This window comes from Lutjanus erythropterus, chromosome 15, assembly GCF_056507025.1.
Source record: "Lutjanus erythropterus isolate fLutEry1 chromosome 15, fLutEry1.hap2, whole genome shotgun sequence".
Classification (NCBI taxonomy): domain Eukaryota; kingdom Metazoa; phylum Chordata; class Actinopteri; order Lutjaniformes; family Lutjanidae; genus Lutjanus; species Lutjanus erythropterus.
The window spans coordinates 38204608-38227107 of NC_139331.1; the positions used below are offsets into that span (position 1 = coordinate 38204608).

At 45.2% G+C, this 22500-nt stretch overlaps 1 protein-coding gene across 6 annotated transcripts in view; it reads left to right on the plus strand.

Annotated features, from left to right (window-relative positions):
* Window positions 1-22500, plus strand: part of cdc42bpb (CDC42 binding protein kinase beta (DMPK-like)) — a gene marked incomplete at its 3' end in the record, with an annotated part of 40538 nt that overhangs the window by 11447 nt on the left and 6591 nt on the right. For 3 of the 6 annotated variants that reach the window (XM_084737183.1, XM_084737180.1, XM_084737181.1), the window contains 19 exon segments: window positions 1597-1680; window positions 2360-2455; window positions 3056-3204; window positions 4225-4318; window positions 7885-8085; window positions 9547-9795; window positions 9930-10194; window positions 10370-10477; window positions 10877-11010; window positions 11339-11581; window positions 12791-12901; window positions 14349-14596; window positions 14926-15031; window positions 15647-15771; window positions 15863-15968; window positions 16653-16715; window positions 18915-19063; window positions 19140-19237; window positions 21563-21642. In XM_084737183.1, coding sequence (XP_084593309.1) covers window positions 1597-1680; window positions 2360-2455; window positions 3056-3204; window positions 4225-4318; window positions 7885-8085; window positions 9547-9795; window positions 9930-10194; window positions 10370-10477; window positions 10877-11010; window positions 11339-11581; window positions 12791-12901; window positions 14349-14596; window positions 14926-15031; window positions 15647-15771; window positions 15863-15968; window positions 16653-16715; window positions 18915-19063; window positions 19140-19237; window positions 21563-21642 — 2709 coding nt within the window. 6 annotated transcript variants of the gene reach the window in all.

Genomic DNA, 22500 nt, shown 5'->3' on the forward strand with positions numbered 1-22500 from the left:
AGAGACACACAGAGAGAGAGAGAGAGAGAGAGAGAGAGAGAGAGAGAGAGAGAGAGAGAGAGACCGAGAGAGAGACCGAGAGAGAGAGAGAGAGTGAGAGAGAGAGTGAGAGAGACAGAGAGAGAGAGACACACAGAGAGACACACAGAGAGAGGGAGAGAGAGAGAGAGACCGAGAGAGAGACACACAGAGAGAGAGAGAGACACAGAGAGAGAGAGAGACACAGAGAGAGAGAGAGACACAGATAGAGAGTGAGAGACAGAGAGAGACACACAGAGAGACAGAGAGAGAGAGAGAGAGAGAGAGAGACACAGAGAGAGAGAGACACACACAGAGAGACACACAGAGAGACAGAGAGAGAGACCGAGAGAGAGACCGACAGAGAGACCGAGAGAGAGACCGAGAGAGAGAGACAGAGAGAGAGAGAGAGACCGAGAGAGAGAGACAGAGAGAGAGAGAGAGAGAGAGAGAGAGAGAGAGAGACAGAAAAGACATTCCACATTCCAGAGGACAGGTGTGTCTGAGCCACACCTGGCTGCTGCCTCGGGATATAAACACACACAGGTGTGTGTTAGTGCACCTGTGAGGACCGTCCTCCCTCTGGTCCTCACAGACACACAGAGACACAAACACACGCTGAGGTAAACACACACATGAGTTGACCAATCACAGCAGACTCTGATCACAGGTGTGGCTGAGAGACAGGTAGAAGAAGTCTGACAGGTTACTGAGGAGGGGCTCCATTTCAGCCAATCAGAGAGCAGCAGTGAACTCTCTCTCTCTCTCACACACACACACACACACACACACACACACACACACACACACACACACACACGCCTGGTTTTCTGATGTCACTGACACGTTAACACAACTTTTAATTCAACATTTTCTCAAGTTATCACTTCATTGATTCTCTCACAAACATGTCAGAGATTAAAAAAAGGTCCAAACGTGTGGATCAATCGATCGATTGTTATCGATCAACAGATCAGAGTGTAAACTCGAGGATGGCAGCATCTGTCGCTCCAAATGGATCTATTTTCATTTGCTTCAGTCTTCTGTTAGTTCAGATCAGTCAAGAATCAACTGAACACATGAAACTGTTTAACATGTTGAATTTAATCTGAAGTTTAACATGTTGAATTTAATCTGAAGTTTAACATGTTGAATTTAATCTGAGGTTTAACACATTGAATTTAATCTGAAGTTTAACATGTTGAATTTAATCTGAAGTTTAATGTTGAATTTAATCTGAAGTTTAACACGTTGAATTTAATCTGAAGTTTAACATGTTGAATTTAATCTGAAGTTTAACACGTTGAATTTAATCCGAAGTTTAACATGTTGAATTTAATCCGAAGTTTAACATGTTGAATTTAATCCGAAGTTTAACATGTTGAATTTAATCTGAGGTTTAACACATTGAATTTAATCTGAGGTTTAACATGTTGAATTTAATCTGAAGTTTAATGTTGAATTTAATCTGAAGTTTAACACATTGAATTTAATCTGAGGTTTAACATGTTGAATTTAATCTGAAGTTTAACATGTTGAATTTAATAACATGTTAAAATGGACTCGTGTGTCTCTCAGGTTGCCGTGGTGAAGATGAAGAACACAGAGAGAGTTTACGCCATGAAGATCCTCAACAAGTGGGAGATGTTAAAGAGAGCTGAGGTGAGCCTGGAGTCTGGGTCCCAAGTCCAGGTCTGGTCTCAGGTCTCCTTCAGATTGAGTGTTTTTTTGTAATTGTTGCTAAGCAACTACCAAATCAGCTGTCCTTTACTGAACTGTGATTTTGTTTTAGACCTGTACGGTCTGATTAATGTCCTAGTTAGTTCCTAAACATCTGTATAAATATAAACAGGCAGATGACATCATCTGTTTCTCTGATTTAGGCTAACGTTAGCTTAGCACAAACCATGAACCACAAAACAACTTCCCTGTAATCTCCAGATCGGCACTGACAGATGGTAAAATCAGCTCCAGACACGTCCAGTTTGTCCTCCATGATTGTTATTTCCAGTCATTTGTAAACAGAGAGACACAGAGAGACACTCGTCTTCAGACACAGAGAGACACTCGTCTTCAGACACAGAGAGACACTCGTCTTCAGACACAGAGAGACACTCGTCTCTTGGTTCATGCAGTGAGAAAAAAAACACACTTTTCTCTCTGAGCTGCAAAACTCTTCCTGCCTAAAAAAAAAAAAAAAGACGCCTCTGAATGTCAAAGCTGCGCTCTGTCTCATCGAGTCCTGACACGGGTCACGGCGAAATGTTTGTCCTGACATCTGCTCATCGATGTTTGGATGTTAGCGTGTTTAATTGAACATGTGACCACGTGTTGTGTACAGACGGCGTGTTTCAGAGAAGAACGTGACGTCCTGGTGAAAGGAGACAGTCAGTGGATCACAACTCTGCACTACGCTTTCCAGGACGACAACTACCTGGTTAGTACCACCACTACTAATACTACTAATACTACTAATACTACTGATACAACTAATACTACTAATACTAATACTGCTGCTGCTGGGTGTTGATTCAGACTCCTCAAATTAATACAGATAGATTCAGTGTATCTATATATGTATATATATACATATATATATATATATATATATATATATATGTATATATATATATATATATATATATATATATATATATATATATATATATATATATACATATATATATATATATATATATATACACGTTTGCACCTATTTTTCAAGGTGCTTCTGTAACAGTTATTTTAATTACCGATTAATCTGTTGATCATTTTCTCCATTAATCAATTAGTTGTTTGATTATTCCCAGCACTAACTTCAAAGACAGCAGCTGTGATGGTGTGGACGGATTTGGAGCGACATGCTGCCATCCCTGATGTCTTTTTTGTACTTGTGTTACTGCAGTACCTGGTGATGATGATGGTATTTGTACTTGTGTTACTGCAGTACCTGGTGATGATGATGATGGTATTTGTACTTGTGTTACTGCAGTACCTGGTGATGATGATGATGGTATTTGTACTTGTGTTACTGCAGTACCTGGTGATGGATTACTACGTGGGCGGGGACCTGCTGACTCTGCTCAGTAAGTTTGAGGATCGTCTTCCAGAGGACATGTCTAAGTTCTACGTGGCTGAGATGGTTCTCGCCATCCACTCCATCCACCAGCAGAACTACATCCACAGGTACAGGTACTCCTTAAAGGGACAGTTCAGCTTTAAAATGTCCTCCTTTAAAATTCTCCAGATGCAGCGACGTCTCTGAAACGTTACGTTTTGGTTTGGAAATCCTCTTTATGTCTCAGGGTTGGAAAGTATGAACAGGTGAGGATACATCTGATTCAGCAGCTGGTTACCATGGAAACATAACACTGTGACTAAACTACAGACAGAGTGTCAGCCGTCTAAACTACAGACACACAGCGTCAGCCGGCTCAGTCACAGACAGTTTATCAGTGAGGTATTAATCAGTTTTCTCGTGTGTGTGTGTGTGTGTGTGTGTGTGTGTGTGTGTGTGTTTGTGTGTGTGTGTGTGTGTGTGTGTGTGTGTGTGTGTGTGTGTGTGTGTTAGAGGAAGTCAGCTCTTCCTGGCAGCAGTGTCCTCTGGGAAATGTAGTTATGTCCTGTTCAGCCTCCACCTTCCTTCCTTCCTGTGCAGAAACTGAGACTGGGCCCAGTTCCATTCCAGTTTCAACACACTCGGTGTGAGAGCAGAACCCAGTGTTCCCAGTACGGCTCCCCAGTCAGAGGGACTCGTGTTCACTGTGTTCATGACTCCGAATTCATGAGTCGTGGCCTCGACCTCATCGTGTCGTAGTCACGAGTTCTCAGCAGTGTTATTTATAGTCTGTTCAGTCTGTTGCCATGACAACCCGTCTGACCGAATCAGTCGTCAGTTTTTCTTCTTCGTGGTCGTTGATCAGAAAGAACGAGAGCAGAAGAAGAAGAAGCAGCTGTGACCTCATTTCTACATCAGTCTGGGACCTGTTTCAGTTCAACATGTGTGTAGTAGGAAATGTGTTGGAACACACCCCGACTGTCACCTGTAACCACAGTCACATGACACTGAGACACAGTGACATCATGATGATGCCGCTGTGTCAAGTCCAGAGCCAATTGACAGTTTTCAATCTGACGTCATCAATACAGTGTTTGTTTAATTCTAATATTAATAATCAATAACTGAACGTGTGTTTGTTGTGACAGAGACATTAAACCGGACAACGTCCTGCTGGACGTCAATGGACACATCCGTCTCGCTGACTTTGGGTCCTGTCTGCGTATGATGGAGGATGGCACGGTAACATTCTGTCTCCCTGACCTGTCTCTGTCTCTGTCTCTGTCTCTGTGTCTGTCTCTCTAACCTGTCTCTGTGTCTGTCTCTCTAACCTGTCTCTCTAAACTGTCTCTGTGTCTGTCTCTCTAACCTGTGTCTGTCTCTCTAACCTGTCTCTCTAAACTGTCTCTGTGTCTGTCTCTCTAACCTGTCTCTCTAAACTGTCTCTGTGTCTGTCTCTCTAACCTGTGTCTGTCTCTCTAACCTGTCTCTGTGTCTGTGTCTGTCTCTCTAACCTGTCTCTGTGTCTGTGTCTGTCTCTCTAACCTGTCTCTGTGTCTGTGTCTGTCTCTCTAACCTGTCTCTGTGTCTGTCTCTCTAACCTGTCTCTGTGTCTGTCTCTCTAACCTGTCTCTGTCTCTGTGTCTGTCTCTCTAACCTGTCACTGTCTCTGTGTCTGTCTCTCTAACCTGTCTCTGTGTCTGTCTCTCTAACCTGTCTCTGTGTCTGTCTCTCTAACCTGTCTCTGTCTCTGTGTCTGTCTCTCTAACCTGTCACTGTCTCTGTGTCTGTCTCTCTAACCTGTCTCTGTGTCTGTCTCTCTAACCTGTCTCTCTAAACTGTCTCTGTGTCTGTCTCTCTAACCTGTGTCTGTCTCTCTAACCTGTCTCTCTAAACTGTCTCTGTGTCTGTCTCTCTAACCCGTCTCTGTGTCTGTGTCTGTCTCTCTAACCTGTCTCTGTGTCTGTGTCTGTCTCCCTGACCTGTCTCTGTCTCTGTCTCTGTCTCTGTCTCTCTAACCTGTCTCTGTCTCTGTGTCTGTCTCTCTAACCTGTCTCTGTCTCTGTGTCTGTCTCTCTAACCTGTCTCTCTAAACTGTCTCTGTGTCTGTGTCTGTCTCTCTAACCTGTCTCTGTGTCTGTGTCTGTCTCTCTAACCTGTCTCTTTGTCTGTGTCTGTCTCTCTAACCTGTCTCTGTGTCTGTGTCTGTCTCCCTGACCTGTCTCTGTCTCTGTCTCTGTCTCTGTCTCTCTAACCTGTCTCTGTCTCTGTGTCTGTCTCTCTAACCTGTCTCTCTAAACTGTCTCTGTGTCTGTCTCTCTAACCTGTCTCTGTGTCTGTCTCTGTCTCTCTAACCTGTCTCTGTGTCTGTGTCTGTCTCTCTAACCTATCTCTGTGTCTGTCTCCCTGACCTGTCTCTGTCTCTGTCTCTGTCTCTCTAACCTGTCTCTGTGTCTGTCTCTCTAAACTGTCTCTGTGTCTGTGTCTGTCTCTCTAACCTGTCTCTGTGTCTGTGTCTGTCTCTCTAACCTGTCTCTTTGTCTGTGTCTGTCTCTCTAACCTGTCTCTGTGTCTGTGTCTGTCTCCCTGACCTGTCTCTGTCTCTGTCTCTGTCTCTGTCTCTCTAACCTGTCTCTGTCTCTGTGTCTGTCTCCCTGACCTGTCTCTGTCTCCCTGACCTGTCTCTGTCTCTGTGTCTGTCTCTCTAACCTGTCTCTCTAAACTGTCTCTGTGTCTGTCTCTCTAACCTGTCTCTGTGTCTGTGTCTGTCTCCCTGACCTGTCTCTGTCTCCCTGACCTGTCTCTGTGTCTGTGTCTGTCTCTCTAACCTGTCTCTGTGTCTGTGTCTGTCTCTCTAACTTGTCTCTGTGTCTGTCTCTCTAACCTGTGTCTGTCTCTCTAACCTGTCTCTCTAAACTGTCTCTGTGTCTGTCTCTCTAACCCGTCTCTGTCTCTCTAACCCGTCTCTGTGTCTGTGTCTGTCTCCCTGACCTGTCTCTGTCTCTGTCTCTGTCTCTGTCTCTGTCTCTCTAACCTGTCTCTGTCTCTGTGTCTGTCTCCCTGACCTGTCTCTTTCTCCCTGACCTGTCTCTGTCTCTGTGTCTGTCTCTCTAACCTGTCTCTCTAAACTGTCTCTGTGTCTGTCTCTCTAACCTGTCTCTGTGTCTGTGTCTGTCTCCCTGACCTGTCTCTGTCTCCCTGACCTGTCTCTGTGTCTGTGTCTGTCTCTCTAACCTGTCTCTGTGTCTGTGTCTGTCTCTCTAACTTGTCTCTGTGTCTGTCTCTCTAACCTGTGTCTGTCTCTCTAACCTGTCTCTCTAAACTGTCTCTGTGTCTGTCTCTCTAACCCGTCTCTGTCTCTCTAACCCGTCTCTGTGTCTGTGTCTGTCTCTCTAACCTGTCTCTGTGTCTGTGTCTGTCTCCCTGACCTGTCTCTGTCTCTGTGTCTGTCTCTCTAACCTGTCTCTGTCTCTGTCTCTGTCTCTGTCTCTCTAACCTGTCTCTGTCTCTGTGTCTGTCTCTCTAACCTGTCTCTCTAAACTGTCTCTGTGTCTGTGTCTGTCTCTCTAACCTGTCTCTGTGTCTGTGTCTGTCTCTCTAACCTGTCTCTTTGTCTGTGTCTGTCTCTCTAACCTGTCTCTGTGTCTGTGTCTGTCTCCCTGACCTGTCTCTGTCTCTGTCTCTGTCTCTGTCTCTCTAACCTGTCTCTGTCTCTGTGTCTGTCTCTCTAACCTGTCTCTCTAAACTGTCTCTGTGTCTGTCTCTCTAACCTGTCTCTGTGTCTGTCTCTGTCTCTCTAACCTGTCTCTGTGTCTGTGTCTGTCTCTCTAACCTGTCTCTGTGTCTGTCTCTCTAAACTGTCTCTGTGTCTGTGTCTGTCTCTCTAACCTGTCTCTGTGTCTGTCTGTCTCTCTAACCTGTCTCTTTGTCTGTGTCTGTCTCTCTAACCTGTCTCTGTGTCTGTGTCTGTCTCCCTGACCTGTCTCTGTCTCTGTCTCTGTCTCTGTCTCTCTAACCTGTCTCTGTCTCTGTGTCTGTCTCCCTGACCTGTCTCTGTCTCCCTGACCTGTCTCTGTCTCTGTGTCTGTCTCTCTAACCTGTCTCTCTAAACTGTCTCTGTGTCTGTCTCTCTAACCTGTCTCTGTGTCTGTGTCTGTCTCCCTGACCTGTCTCTGTGTCTGTGTCTGTCTCTCTAACCTGTCTCTGTGTCTGTCTCCCTGACCTGTCTCTGTCTCTGTCTCTGTCTCTCTAACCTGTCTCTGTGTCTGTGTCTGTCTCTCTAAACTGTCTCTGTGTCTGTGTCTGTCTCTCTAACCTGTCTCTGTGTCTGTCTCTCTAACCTGTCTCTTTGTCTGTGTCTGTCTCTCTAACCTGTCTCTGTGTCTGTGTCTGTCTCCCTGACCTGTCTCTGTCTCTGTCTCTGTCTCTGTCTCTGTCTCTCTAACCTGTCTCTGTCTCTGTGTCTGTCTCCCTGACCTGTCTCTGTCTCCCTGACCTGTCTCTGTCTCTGTGTCTGTCTCTCTAACCTGTCTCTCTAAACTGTCTCTGTGTCTGTCTCTCTAACCTGTCTCTGTGTCTGTGTCTGTCTCCCTGACCTGTCTCTGTCTCCCTGACCTGTCTCTGTGTCTGTGTCTGTCTCTCTAACCTGTCTCTGTCTCTGTGTCTGTGTCTGTCTCTCTAACCTGTCTCTGTCTCTGTGTCTGTCTCTCTAACCTGTCTCTGTGTCTGTGTCTGTCTCTCTAACCTGTCTCTGTGTCTGTCTCTCTAACCTGTCTCTGTCTCTCTAACCTGTCTTTCTGTCGGTGCAGGTACAGTCGTCCGTTGCCGTGGGAACTCCAGACTACATCTCTCCAGAGATCCTGCAGGCGATGGAGGACGGGATGGGACGTTATGGACCCGAGTGTGACTGGTGGTCTCTGGGCGTCTGCATGTACGAGATGCTGTACGGAGAAACGCCGTTCTACGCTGAGTCGCTGGTGGAGACATACGGCAAGATCATGAACCATGAGGTGAGACGTGTCTCTGAGGACTCGACGTACGAGTCATCTCCCACGTCTCGGAGGACTACATATACAAGTCGTCTCACAGAGACTCGAATGTTCATCGTGTTGGCTTGAACAAAAAGAGCTGTGTCAGATTTTTTTATTCAAATTGTCGGATTAATCTGTCAGGTATTTTCATGATTAGTAAACTAATTATTGATCTGCTGATCATTTTCCTATCAATGTTTCCCAACGTCCTCAAATGTTCCAGAGTTTACTGTCAAAGGAGGAAAGAAACCAGGAAATATTCCCATTGAAGAACCTTCTCAAAACATTTGAAATGGGGGCGTCTCTGTCGCTCAGCGGCTGAACAGTCCTCTGCAGCTGTGATTGGCTGCCTGTCGTCCTCTCTCTCTCTCTGCCCTCTTTCCTGTGATATGTCTCTATCAGAATAAAGGCAAAGCCCAAAAAATATATTTTTTCATATTTAAAATGGCTGGAAACAATCAATTGATTATCTAAACAGTCAACGATTAATTTAATACTGGATCAATAATTGATTCATCATCTACTTTTATTTGTGAAGTTGTGCATCACATTAAACTTCAGTTCACTTTTCAACACTTCATGTTGCTCTGAACACAAACTCTGTCCTGCTGTGTGATTAGCTCCATTAGCTGTTAGCTTTATTAGCTGTTAGCCCTGTTAGCTCCATTAGCTGTTAGCTTTATTAGCTGTTAGCTCCATTAGCTCTGTTAGCGCATCACATTGCAGGACTTGCAGCTAACAGTCAGGACTGTCAGCACAGATGTGTTGTTATCAGGGAACAAATCATTATTTTTAATATTTATTTGATCAAATATTAAATACGGAGCGTCTCCTCCCCTAATCTACTGACACTGTCTATATGTAGCTTTAGCTTCTCACACACGGACAGAGTAGCACCTGGCTAAAGTTAGCTAGCTAATAGCCAGCAGCTGGCTGGACTGTTTCAGTCCATTTAAATGTGGGGACAGAAGGACCAGCACAGGAGTCCGATCAATATATTGTTTGACTGGGATGTTTTTACTCTCTGATATCAGCGTTCGTCTCAATTTGTCTTTTGTTCTGTGATATTTTGAATTAAACTCGTCCTCGAGGCGTCCCCAGAGAATACATCTGTCCATCCCTAAACACATTTCCTATTGTCTCCGGGACAAATGAACATCATTAGTGTGGAGTCCTGGTGAAAACTTTGTCCGTCCTAAACAAACCGTCCACCCAGAGAGGGACATGACAAGCTCCTCTCATGTTTCCAGGTCTGTTTGTCTCCAGACTCTCGTCCTACTTCCTTTTTTCTAAATCTGAACTCGTCTCTCAGTGGACCAGCGAGCTGCTGTCCTGTCCTCCATTTCTGTCTCATTATCCCTCTGCCTGTCTGTCTCTCTGTCCTCTTTACTCCACTTTCATCTCACAGTTTTTCTTCTGTGGTTTTTCTGCCATTTCTAGGAGCGTTTCCAGTTCCCGTCCCACGTGACGGACGTGTCCGAGGACGCCAAAGACCTGATCCAGCGGCTGCTCTGCTCGAGGGAACGCCGTCTTGGCCTCAACGGGATCTCCGACTTCAAGAACCATCCGTTCTTCAGCGGAATCGACTGGGACAACATTAGGTCCACTGAGGCCCCCTACATCCCAGATGTGTCCTCGCCAACAGACACCTCCAACTTTGACGTCGATGACGATGTCCTCAAGAACCCGGTGAGGACAACTGTCCACCGTTGCAAATCAGTTTACAGTGCCAGTGTTCCCATTTTTAACTCATCCGTCAAGTCTGAGAGGTGACTCTAGTCTTTCAGGTCCTATCCAAGTCTGACCAAGTGTGTCTCCTTCAGGACATCAGCCCACCGGTGTCTCACACCGGATTCACCGGTCAGCACCTCCCCTTCGTCGGCTTCACCTACACCACCAACAGCTGCTTCTCCGACCGCAGCTCCACCAGCCGGGCTGGACATGGTCTCCGTCAAGAGGGGGAGGAGGGAGGAGGAGGAGGAGGAGGAGGAGGAGGAGGAGGAGGGGGGGGGCAGGAGGTGGAGGCATTTGAGAGGAGGATCCGCCGACTGGAGCAGGAGAAACAGGAACTGAACCGCAAACTGCAGGGTGAGACATTTTAAACCTACCAGTGATATTCAAGAGTATATCAGGCAGATATTTACTGTGCTGGATGTAGTACTGGACACAGTATGGACATAGTACTGTAAGTAGTACTGTAAGTAGTAGTACTGTATGTAGTACTGGATGTAGCACTCGTGACCTCTGACCTCTGTCTCTGTAGAGTCGACCCAGGCCCTGCAGGCTCCGGCTCGAGGAGGAACTCTGACCCGAGACAAAGAGATCAAGAAGCTGAACGAGGAGATCGAACGGCTGAAGAAGAAACTCGCAGGTCAGAGTTGTATTAGAGTTGTTGTGTAATAGTACTAAATAGTACTACTAGTAGTGGTAGTAGTACTGGTGGTGGTGGTAGTAATTATGATTGTAGCAGTACTAACAAAACAAGTCACAGCAGAAATAGTTTTTATCAAACTCTGTAAACAAATAAATTAACAGATGTAGTACCAGTTGTAGTAGTAGCAGTAATTATAGCAGTAGTGGTTTGAGGACCAGCAGCAGTACAGTTTACATTCATAACAGAAATATAACTTGTACTTGTACTCATAAGACAAGGAGCAGTAGAACAGTTGTAGTAATAAAAGTAGTAAAACAGCAGTAGAAGATCAGAAGATCAATCATAGTTCCTGGTGAGCTCCAACAGTCCCCCCCCCCCCCCCCCCCGCTGTCGTAGACTCTGATAGGCTGGAGCATCAGCTGGAGGAGGCGGTCACACTCAGACAGGACTACGAGAGCTCCGCCTCCAAACTGAAGACCCTGGAGAAACAGGTGAAGACCCTGAGACAGGAGAAAGACGAAGTCCACAAGGTAATTTACCCATCACTTTGTACTGGTCTCGGGTCTCGGGTCTCTGGTCTCTGGTCTCGGGTCTCAGGTCTCGGGTCTCGGGTCTCGGGTCTCCATGCTCGGCATCACATCTAATCACATGATCCATTACATCACAAAGAACAAAGGAATAAAATATTATGAATCAATCGTCATAGATTTAAACTTGTGCTCACGTGTTCTGGGATCAGGTGTCATTGCGGTTGGGTTTAGTAGGATCGGGTAGTTTTATGTCGTATCAGTATATGTGGCAGTATTATTAGTGTTGTTAGTATTATGAAGACGGACACTTGTCCTCGTCTGTGAGCAGCAGCTGGCCGACTCTGTGGAGCGTCTGAGGAGTCAGACGAAGGAGCTGAAGGAGGCTCACTCTCAGAGGAAGCTGGCCCTGCAGGAGTTCTCCGACCTGTCGGAGAGGATGGCTGACCTGCGCTCGTCCAAACAGCGTCTGTCCCGGCAGCTCCGGGAGAAAGAGGAGGAGATGGACGCCCTCCTGCAGAAAATGGACACCATGAGACAGGAGATCCGCAAAACTGAGAAGAACCGCAAGGAGGTGAGACAGAAACCTTCACAGGCTGCTCTGTGATACCGGGAGACGGGCTTACTGTCTCTGATGATCATGAGATGTGGCTGAAAGCTCTGTAAAAGGATGTGAGTGGGCCTTGAATTAAGCTTTCAGCCACGTCTTATGGACTTCATCTGCAATCCAATGACTAATTTATTACCTACTGTAAAGAATTTTATACCTGACCTTTAAACTTTGATACAAAAGTATCATAAAAGAAATTATACTGATACACAGGGTCACCTTTCAGTACTTTCTTTCTTTACATTTTAAACATGGTATCAAAAGTATTGAAGTATTAATAGTTTTGACAACCTAAATGTATATCTGTCCTCGTCCATCTTTAAACTTTAACTTCAACAATACTTTGATGTATTTTAGGAGCAAAGATAAAAAAAAAACAACCCTTTGCCTATTTTTTTTTTCTATTTAATGTCCAATCTCTGAATAAACTCAACCAAAGATTTAAACACAAGGATGAATCTGTTCATGAATAAATGAAAAATACAGAAAAGAGTCCCACTTGACTTTAACAGGAGGTTTGGTTTGTCTGACAGAAAGTCAGATTAAAGCTCACTGACACAGAAACAGGTCAGTGTTAATGACCTGTAGTTCCTCCTGTTGACCACCAGATGGTGACAGAGACCATCGGGTTCAACAGGAGTCGGTCTGTGTTCTACAGCTGCAACCATTGATCAAATAATCAATTATTAATCAATCATTACATTCATTCCGAGCTATTTTCATACTCGATTAAATGTTTGAGTTATTTCTAAAGAAAAATCAGTCAAAATTTCTTGTCTTTCTGGTTTCTGATGTCATCATCTTCATGTACCAAGATTTCAACCACAGAAGTTAAAACAGATATTCATAATACACAGAAGTATTGTATGAATATTTGATCAAAAGATACAAAACTAAATGGCACATTCACTAAGCCACAGAAAAAAGGTGACGCTGAAGATTGATAATTAATTAGATTGATCAGGTACTTGATTGAAAGAAAATGAATCAGTTATTTTGATAATCAATCAAATCAACGTTCACCAGAATCTCACAGCTGATAATCAGCTGCTTTTTTCAGTCTTTTGACCAACTGACAGAACAGGAAGCAGGGTCAGACCTTCAGAATAAAAGTGTGTGTGCGTGTGTGTGTGTGTGTGTGTGTGTGTGTGTGTGTGTGTGTGTGTGTCTCAGCTGGAGGCTCAGTTGGACGATGCAAAGGCGGAGGCATCAAAGGAGCGGAAGCTGAGAGAGCACAGCGAGGTGTATTCCAAACAGCTGGAGACGGAGCTGGAGGGTCTCAAGGTCAGAGACACACAGAGACACACAGAGACACACACACAGAGACACAGAGACACAGAGACACACAGAGACACACACAGAGACACACAGAGACACACAGAGACACACACAGAGACACACAGAGACACACAGAGAGACACACAGAGAGACACAGAGACACACAGAGACACACACAGACACAGAGACACACAGACACACAGAGACACACACAGAGACACACAGAGACACAGAGAGACACACACACACACACACACACACACACACACACACACACACAGAGACACACACAGAGACACACACAGAGACACAGAGACACACACACACACACACACACACACACACACACACACACACAGAGACACACACAGAGACACACACAGAGACACAGAGACACACACAGAGACACACAGAGAGACACACAGAGAGACACACAGAGACACACACAGAGACACACAGAGACACAGAGAGACACACACACACACACACACACACACACACACACACACACACAGAGACACACACAGAGACACACACAGAGACACAGAGACACACACAGAGACACACAGAGAGACACACAGAGAGACACACAGAGACACACAGAGAGACACACAGAGACACACAGAGAGACACACAGAGAGACACAGACACACAGAGACACACACAGACACAGAGACACACAGACACACAGAGACACACACAGAGACACACAGAGACACAGAGAGACACACACACACACACACACACACACACACACACACACACACAGAGACACACAGAGACACACAGACACACACAGAGACACACACAGAGACACACAGAGACACAGAGAGACACACACACACACACACACACACACACACACACACACACACACACAGAGACACACAGAGACACACAGACACACACAGAGACACACACAGAGACACAGACACACACACAGACACACAGAGACACACAGAGACACAGAGACACACACACAGAGACACAGAGACACACAGAGACACAGAGACACACACACAGAGACACAGAGACACACAGAGACACACACACACACACACACACACACAGAGACACACAGAGACACACAGACACACACACACACACACACACACACACACACACAGAGACACACAGAGACACACAGACACACACAGAGACACACAGAGACACACAGACACACACAGAGACACACAGAGACACACAGACACACACACAGAGACACAGAGACACACAGAGACACACAGAGACACACACACACACACACACACACACACACACACACACAGAGACACACAGAGACACACAGACACACACAGAGACACACAGACACACACAGAGACACACAGAGACACACAGACACACACAGAGACACAGAGACACATAAGGAGTGACGGCGGTCCTGGTGATGGTCTTGCTCTCAGTCTCACGGGGGTCGTGGTTGTGGTCTCAGTCTCAGCAGGGGCGGGGAGCAGCAGCTGGTGGGGGGGCGGAGTCTCAGCAGGAGCTGTCCCGTTTGAAGGCGGAGCTCGATAAGAAGGTCCTGTTCTACGAGGAGGAGCTTCTGAGGAGAGACTCCGCCCACTCCTCCGAGATCAAGAACCTCCGCAAAGACCTGCAAGAGTCCGAGGGGGGACAGCTTGCCACCAACAAGGAGCTGCTGACGCTCCGGGACAAGCTGGACAAGGCTAAGAGGGACAGGTGAGTCCTCCAGAACCAGGTGTAACTACAGGGACAGGTGAGTCCTCCAGAACGAGGTGTAACTAGAGGGACAGGTGAGTCCTCCAGAACCAGGTGTAACTAGAGGGACAGGTGAGTCCTCCAGAACCAGGTGTAGCTACAGGGACAGGTGAGTCCTCCAGAACCAGGTGTAGCTACAGGGACAGGTGAGTCCTCCAGAACCAGGTGTAACTACAGGGACAGGTGAGTCCTCCAGAACCAGGTGTAACTAGAGGGACAGGTGAGTCCTCCAGAACCAGGTGTAACTAGAGGGACAGGTGAGTCTGAGGTGTTGTTGTGTGTCCCTACAGACAGACGGAGTTGGATGAAGCTGTCGCAGCTCTGAAGGAGAAACATGAACGAGAGAAAAACCTGCTGACAGAAGAAAACCGCAAACTGACGGCTGAAACCGACAAGGTGACTGGCTGCTGGATTTAAAGGATCTATACTTCTATTGATTAAACCTCTCATTGATTAAAACACGTATTGATTTATACTCACTATAATTTGGTGCCTGACATGTAAAATGTGCAGAGATTCAACAGTTATTTTATCATTTCTGCCATCGATTCGCCCTGCAGCTGTTTAACGTGACATTCATTCTAGAGCAGCAAGGATCAGTGGAGTAATTGATGATCAATCAATATTACTATTTTCATAATTGATTAACAAGTTTTAGTCATTTTTAGAGAAAAAAAGTCCAAATTATCTGATTCTAACTTCTTTAATGTGAATATTTTCTGTTTTCTCTGATTGACATATGTCACCACCAACAACAAATCAATCAATCGAGAACACGATCAACAGATTAATTGATAATGAAAGTAATTGTTACAGGAAAGATTTAAAGAATAAGTCCGATGCGGATGTGCTTCTGTGTGCTCCTCATTTGGGATTAATGGAGAAAATAATCATTAGTTGCAGCTTTAATTAATACTGATATCAGAATCTTTTAATCAAACAAACCAATCAGTCTGTGTGTCACTGCTGCTGTCACTGCACATGCTCAGTTGGTCTGTGTGTCCGTCTCAGCTGTGTTCGTTTGTGGACAAACTGACGACTCAGAACCGTCAGCTGGAGGACGAGCTGCAGGACCTGTCCTCGAAGAAGGAGAGTGTTGCTCACTGGGAGGCTCAGATCGCAGAGATCATCCAGTGGTGAGTTCGACCGTCCGATCATGTGACTGTGAGGTGGACCAGCAGGTGGGACACTCTGTGTTCACCTGTCTTTCTGTCTGTCTGTGTTCAGGGTGAGTGATGAGAAGGATGCTCGAGGTTACCTCCAGGCTCTGGCCACCAAGATGACGGAGGAGCTGGAAACACTGAGGAGCTCCAGTCTGGGAACAAGACCTCTGGTAACACACACACACACACACACACACACACACACACACACACACACACACACACACACACACACACACACAGAGGACCAGTGTGGAACCAGTTCAGGATGGAGAACCAACAACCACAGTAAAAAAAACAAAAAACTAGAATGTTTTGAAGGAAAGAGAGGAGAGGGATGAACAGAACCAGAATGTTTCCTGACTGAAGCTTCATCTAAACTGAGTTCTGGAGCAGATCACCTGTTTCCTGTCACCTGGTTCGTCATCACATGAACAAATTCACCTGAACCACTGTAAGGCTTTTATTGTGAAATAGAAGAAGGAAGTGTAATTAGCAGTCCTCAGGTAAGATAGACAGGCCCCGCCCACTGTTAATAGCATGTGTTGTCCCACCTCTTCAGGTGTGTCGTCAAATATCTGAACAATTTTAAGTGTCAGCGCAGCAACAAAACCCCAGAACACACAGACGGACATGTTTGACTGTATTTGTGTCTGTACTGTTTGTGGTTCTCTGTTCGTTTCTCTTCCAGCTGTCCTTCAGTCTGTATTGTCTGTGCTGTCTGTCCTTCTACATCTTGGCTGGACTGTCTACCTGTCTATACCTCTGTCTGTACTTGTGTCAGTAGTATCTGTCTGTACTGTTGTCCACGTTGTCTTCAGTGTGTTGATATGTCTTTTGATCTGCCGTCTCAGTCTGAGTCAGGAGTGGACACGCCTCCTAAGAAGCCCTGGCCTCCTATTGGTGGAGACAGGAGGGTGAGTGTGTCGGTCACTGCTTCCAGCCAATCAGGATTCATGCTGGGTCTAAGAAGCTTGCATGGCTACTGGTTTGCATGTCTGTCACATACAACAAACCCACAGTGAGCTACAAGGACTTCCAGGGGTCCTTCAATGAATTCCAGGGTCCTTGAGACTCTTCCACATTGAACAGTCGTTCCTAAGACAGTTCCTAGAAAGCATTTCAAATGTCCTTGAAGAAAAGCAGTAGTCTTGAGTTCCACCAGTCGGGGTCTAGTCCAGTTGGGTCCTGCACACTGTCAGTCGTCCCTTACAGAGTTTTCAGAGTTGTTGATGCAGAAGAGCTGATGGACTCTTGGGGGTCTTCCAAGGGGTCGTGGGGTCCTCAAAGGTGTGCAGTAGTCTTGATGGCAGTTATTTGGTCTTGGAAGGGGACCTTCAGGTGGGTCCAGATATCCCTGAGAGTGGCACCACGGTCCAGTTGTGGGGGAAGCTTGAATGGTCTTGTCAAAGTATGATGACAGTCTTTAGTCCTCCAAGAGAAATGTTGGGGTCCCAGTAGACCCCGAAAGAGGTCTTGTAGCAGACACAGGGCTCAGGGATGGATCCAAAGGGAATTCTATGGTTCTTGCAGTCCTTGAGAGCATTCCAGTGATTCTTTAGCACTTCCAGTAGTCCTTGAAAGAGTTCTTGTGTTTCTTAAGAAAGAACAGTTTTAAGTTGTGTCCAAAGGGTATTCATTAGTCCAGGATCCAGGCATGATGGCAGACCCCAGGACCCCACAGAACTGCAAGCTGAGATTCTACTTTCCTGTTTCCTATTTTATGACCCGAACTACTCTGCATTGACTTAATTGGTTTGGGTTGTTTGTTTCTCATGTTGTGAAAGGATATTTTTTTAAGCATAAATGTAGATTTTTTTTTCCATAAGCCCACCCAGGTAGCTTCTGTTCGTATATCTACTGTACTGTTTACTGGCCAACTGCAGAAGCCTTTTCTAAAGCTACCCACGTAGTTTTTGTGCCTAACCCTAACCCCGACCAACCTTTGACTGAAAACTGAAAGCAGTAAGTGTCTAAAAGAAGTTAAAAATAAGATTGAGCTGCACACGGGGGACACGGACCAGTCTCCTGGGTCTGATCCATTCATCTTCCAAAACCGCTTTGCCAAACTTCTCCAAAGTGCCCGTCTGTGTGCAGCACAGTGGGGCAGACTGGAAAAAAATAACATGACACATTTATGAGGTCACATCTTTAGTTAGCTAATGTTAGCAAAGTCCTGGTTAACGACTTCACAGTTCATGTAGATTAGATACCTACTTTGCTAGTGTTTTGCTAACATTAGTCTTTTTTTATGTCTATATAAGGTGTTTTGCTAATATTAGCTAATTTTTCCAAGGTTTTGCTCAACTGTTCTTGGACCACAGAGCAAAAAGGCGTGAAACTTAGAAAGGGTCAATTGTTGGGTCCTTAGAATGGATTTGGCGCCATTTAGGTTGGCTGGTAGTTTGGGTCCCAGCTGTCCTTGAGGGAGTTCAAGGGGATCCTTGAGATCGCTCCAGGGTTCCATGGATCCGTGCAGTGTTTTGATTGGTCTGAGACCTGGTTGTTCCAATGGCATCGCATGATGTCATCTGATGATGTCATATCAACCTGTGGTAACATCAGTGACATCATTCATCAGGAATGAGTTCATGGGCTGCTCTGATTGGCTGACGGCTCCACCTGTTGTCTGTCAGGGAAAACTTTGGCTTAAGGACACAGTCACATATGTAAATGCAGGCGAGTGACCAGCGCACACAGTCAGCCACACATACACGTCTTTGTGATTGGTCGATTGGTTTACAAAAGTTAGATTCTATACGAAGTGAAGATTAACACATATGTGACAGTCTCCTAAAGCTGCTTTCAGGCAGCTGCCGCCACCACCTGGCTCCACCTACCTGTAATCCTGCAGTCTGAACATATTTGTGGCTGCTGCTGTCCTTGTGTACAATTTGTATTTTGTTGTTGCCATGGTGACATAGCTGCCCTGCTTCTCCTTGCTGCTGCCACCGTCTGACTGTCTGAAATCATCTGAAATGATCGGTGTCGATGCCTGATGTGGGCGGGGCGGCGATCAAACATGCACAACAGAATCAGATCAGTGACACTGACTTTCCCTCCGTCTGTCTCGCCCTCTGTCTCCCCCCTGTCTCCCCCCTGTCTCCCCCCCATAGGACCCACTGTGGAAAGTGCGTCGCAGTCAGAAGTTGGACATGTCGGCTCGTCTGGAGCTCCAGTCAGCTCTGGACGCTGAGATCAGAGCCAAGCAGCTGGTTCAGGAAGAGCTGCGCAAAGTCAAAGCTGCCAACATCAACCTGGAGAGGTCAGAAATCACACCTGACCTGTCTGTGTCCTCACCTGTCGGTCTGTCACCTCACTGTATGTCTGTGTGTGTGCAGTAAGCTGAAGGAGTCTGAAGAGAGGAGCAGGGAGATGGGGGAGCAGATGGACAGTCTGAAGAAAGAGATGGAGGAGAGCCGCTCTCGCTCTGACAAAGGTGAGATCAGCTGATGTAACGGTTTTCTGTGCTCGTCTGTGTTACTGTGTTACATTACTTTCCCACTGCTGCCTGCGTCTCAGCATGTTATTAATGTATGGACAACAGATGCTACCAGTAAAGGTAAATTGTGTGGCTGAGGTCGTTACAGCAACATCTAGTGGCTCTAGTGGTCACAACAGGTTGGGGCCAGTACAGGTGAACGATTTCATAATAATAATGATGATAATAACTTTATTTGTATAGCACTTTTTGTACAGAAAGAATTGTAGCACTAAGTGCTTTACAATCACAGAAAAGAGAATAACCCCGCCCACACAATCAGCACTCATGGTACATCATGAGGAAACGCCATCTTCAGTGTGCAAAATACGGGGGGGGTCCAGGGGGGTCCGACCCCCCCGATTAACCCATGAGACCAACGAAAGCCTCAAAAGCAAAATTTGAAGGGGGTCTCAAATTTTGTCAAAAGAAATATTTCATTGTCACTAATAGTCACTGAAATGTTTTTTAAGCTCACCATGTCCAGTATTCAGAATTTGAAAAAAAAAAATACTCACAAATATTTTTTGCCAAACGGAGCCAGCCAGTCCTGTGTGTGTATGCAAATTAGCCATGTGCGCACCAAACAGAAGACAGACGTAACGTTGAAGTCAGACTGGTCATACTAAAAATGGCAAGCGAGCGAAAGCTGAACCAGAGTGAATCACTCGCACACTTTGGGTTCACATTGAAAAAGGTGTCACTCAGAGATGAAGATGCAGGTGCAGGTAGAACAGTGTTCCACTCGCTACCAGAACACAGGATCCTCTCCACCCACCGACTCCACAGAACAACAAGGTGAAGTTGAGGCCGAGTGCTCTGCTGAGGTAACGTTAGCTGCTACTGCTGCTAGCACTGTCATATTTGCTGTAGATGGATGGTTAAATTATGTCACATGATCGCTCGTACTGCAGGCTCTCATAAGTGCACTGATGGCGTGCTGATAGGTTATACCTGACATTTATTCAGTCAGTTGCTCTTGTAAATGCGCCAGATTGGTGTCAGTTGTTGTTGTGTTTGCATTGTGATGCACAACTTTGCCTCCTTGTTATAAAACAACGTGCATCCAAACAACTTTAGCCAACGCAACATCCTGTCAGTGTTGCTTTGCGAATATTATGGGATTATCAAACATTGTTAAGTGTGTGTGTGTGTGTTGTCACGTAGGCTATAGACTGATTGTCTTGGTTTGCATCCATGAAATATTGTAATGTTATAGACCTACTGCATATTGAGAACATTTAGATCGGTATTGCGCAACAATCGGGAGATGGGACCCCCCCGAATATTGACGGGTATTTCGCACACTGGCCATCTTGAATTAAAAAGAAATGAAATGAGGAAACCCAGGAGATAAATTTGAAATATTGAAACAATAAAAGTATATATATAATAATAAAAACATAGAAATAAATAAATAAATAAGATGAAATTAAGTATCTGACAAATATAAAATAGAATAAAATAAATAAAATACCTAAAAATTGATCAAATTAAAAATGTAGTTAAAAACCAGACTAAAAAGGTGGGTCTTAAGTTTGCTTTTAAAAATATTAATATTACATGTCGCCCTCAGATCTTCAGGCAGGCAAGACCGTTAAGAGCTTTATAAACCAATAAACAAATTTTAAAATCGATTCTAAAACGTACAGGAAGTCAATGCAGAGACTGAGATGTGTAATGTGAGCTCTCTTTCTGGTCTTTGTCAGCATCCGAGTGGCTCAGTTTTGGAGTAACTGTAGTTGTAAAATATTATATATATATATATATGTATATATATATATATATATATATATATATATATATATATATATATATATATATATATATATATATATATATATATACACACACATACATATACATAAGTCTGCTTTTCAGTATTCACTAACTGAGATGCAGTCTTAGGATTTACTCTGTCTTGGTTCTGGACTGAGGCTGTATCTGCCCTCTGCAGCGGCTGCCGGTTCGACTCCTTTGCTGTCAAAATAAAGGCCAAAAGCCCAAAAAGGAATCTTTAAAAAATCTGACTCCGACTGACACAAGTGACAGTAACAGCGTACAAGCTCTCTGTGTTACACAGGGCGGGGGACATGCTGTGTCTTGCTTAAAAGGAGCACCAAATTAATTGACAGTAATACTCGATTACTTGATTAAATAGGTGGCTTTCAAATGCTGAACAGAAACGTTTACGATTCCTACAGAGTAAGCTTAACTAGAGTTGCTAACACCAGACTGGCAGAGTCGACATGAACCTGACTCACCTGTTCTGTCTCTGTGCAGGTCTTAAGCTTCCAGACTTCCAGGACTCCATCTTTGAATATTTCAACACGTCTCCTCTGGCTCCAGACCTCACCTTTAGAGTGAGTCACCTGTCTGTCCGTCTGTCTATCCATCCGTCTGTCTGTCTGTCTGTCCGTCTGTCTCACCTTTCTGTCTCTCTCTCTTCTTTGATGACCCCTTAAAGCTTCAGGTTTTTTTAACACCCTCTTGCCACAGAACATTGATTTAAATTTAAGGAGAAACCTTCAAAGATCAAACATTATAAAACACATAATGAGTGTAAGTGGTCAGTGTTGGACCAATCACAAACCCAAAGGCAGGTCACATGTTGATGATGTCACTCAGGTGTAGCATTGAGTGTCTGAAGTTGTCATTTGTTTCTCTCTGCAACATGGAGGCATCAGTTTGCTCCGCCTCCTCGCTGCTCGCTCTCTGGGAAGAAGTAAGTTCATCTGACTGTCAGGTTACCCACAATCCTTTGCATACCACCTCCCTTCCCCACAATCCTCTGGGACAGCTAGCTTTCAGATCTAAGCTCGATCGTAGCTGCTAGCTCTGTGCTAACGGTGATGTAGAGTGCCCCGACATTTAACCTCAGTGATCTCTGCAGCCAGCAGTTATTTGATTGGCTCACTCCATCAGCCAATCAGCAGCACAAAAGCCGCCATCAGTGATTGTTCACCTGGTAAAATCTGTTTGATGCACAATAAGAAACTAGAAACAACTGTATTAATAATCAAATACATGAGTCTTTATTGTAAACAAACTGCTGAGATTGAATTGACATCTTCAGAGGTTTCTGTTTTTATCCCCCAAAAAAGAGGCTGAGATATTTTGCATCCGTTCGTGACACTCTGATCTGTCTGTAGGTCTGTCTGTAGGTCTGTCTGTAGGTCTGTCTGTAGGACTGTCTGTACGTCTGTCTGTAGGTCTGTCTG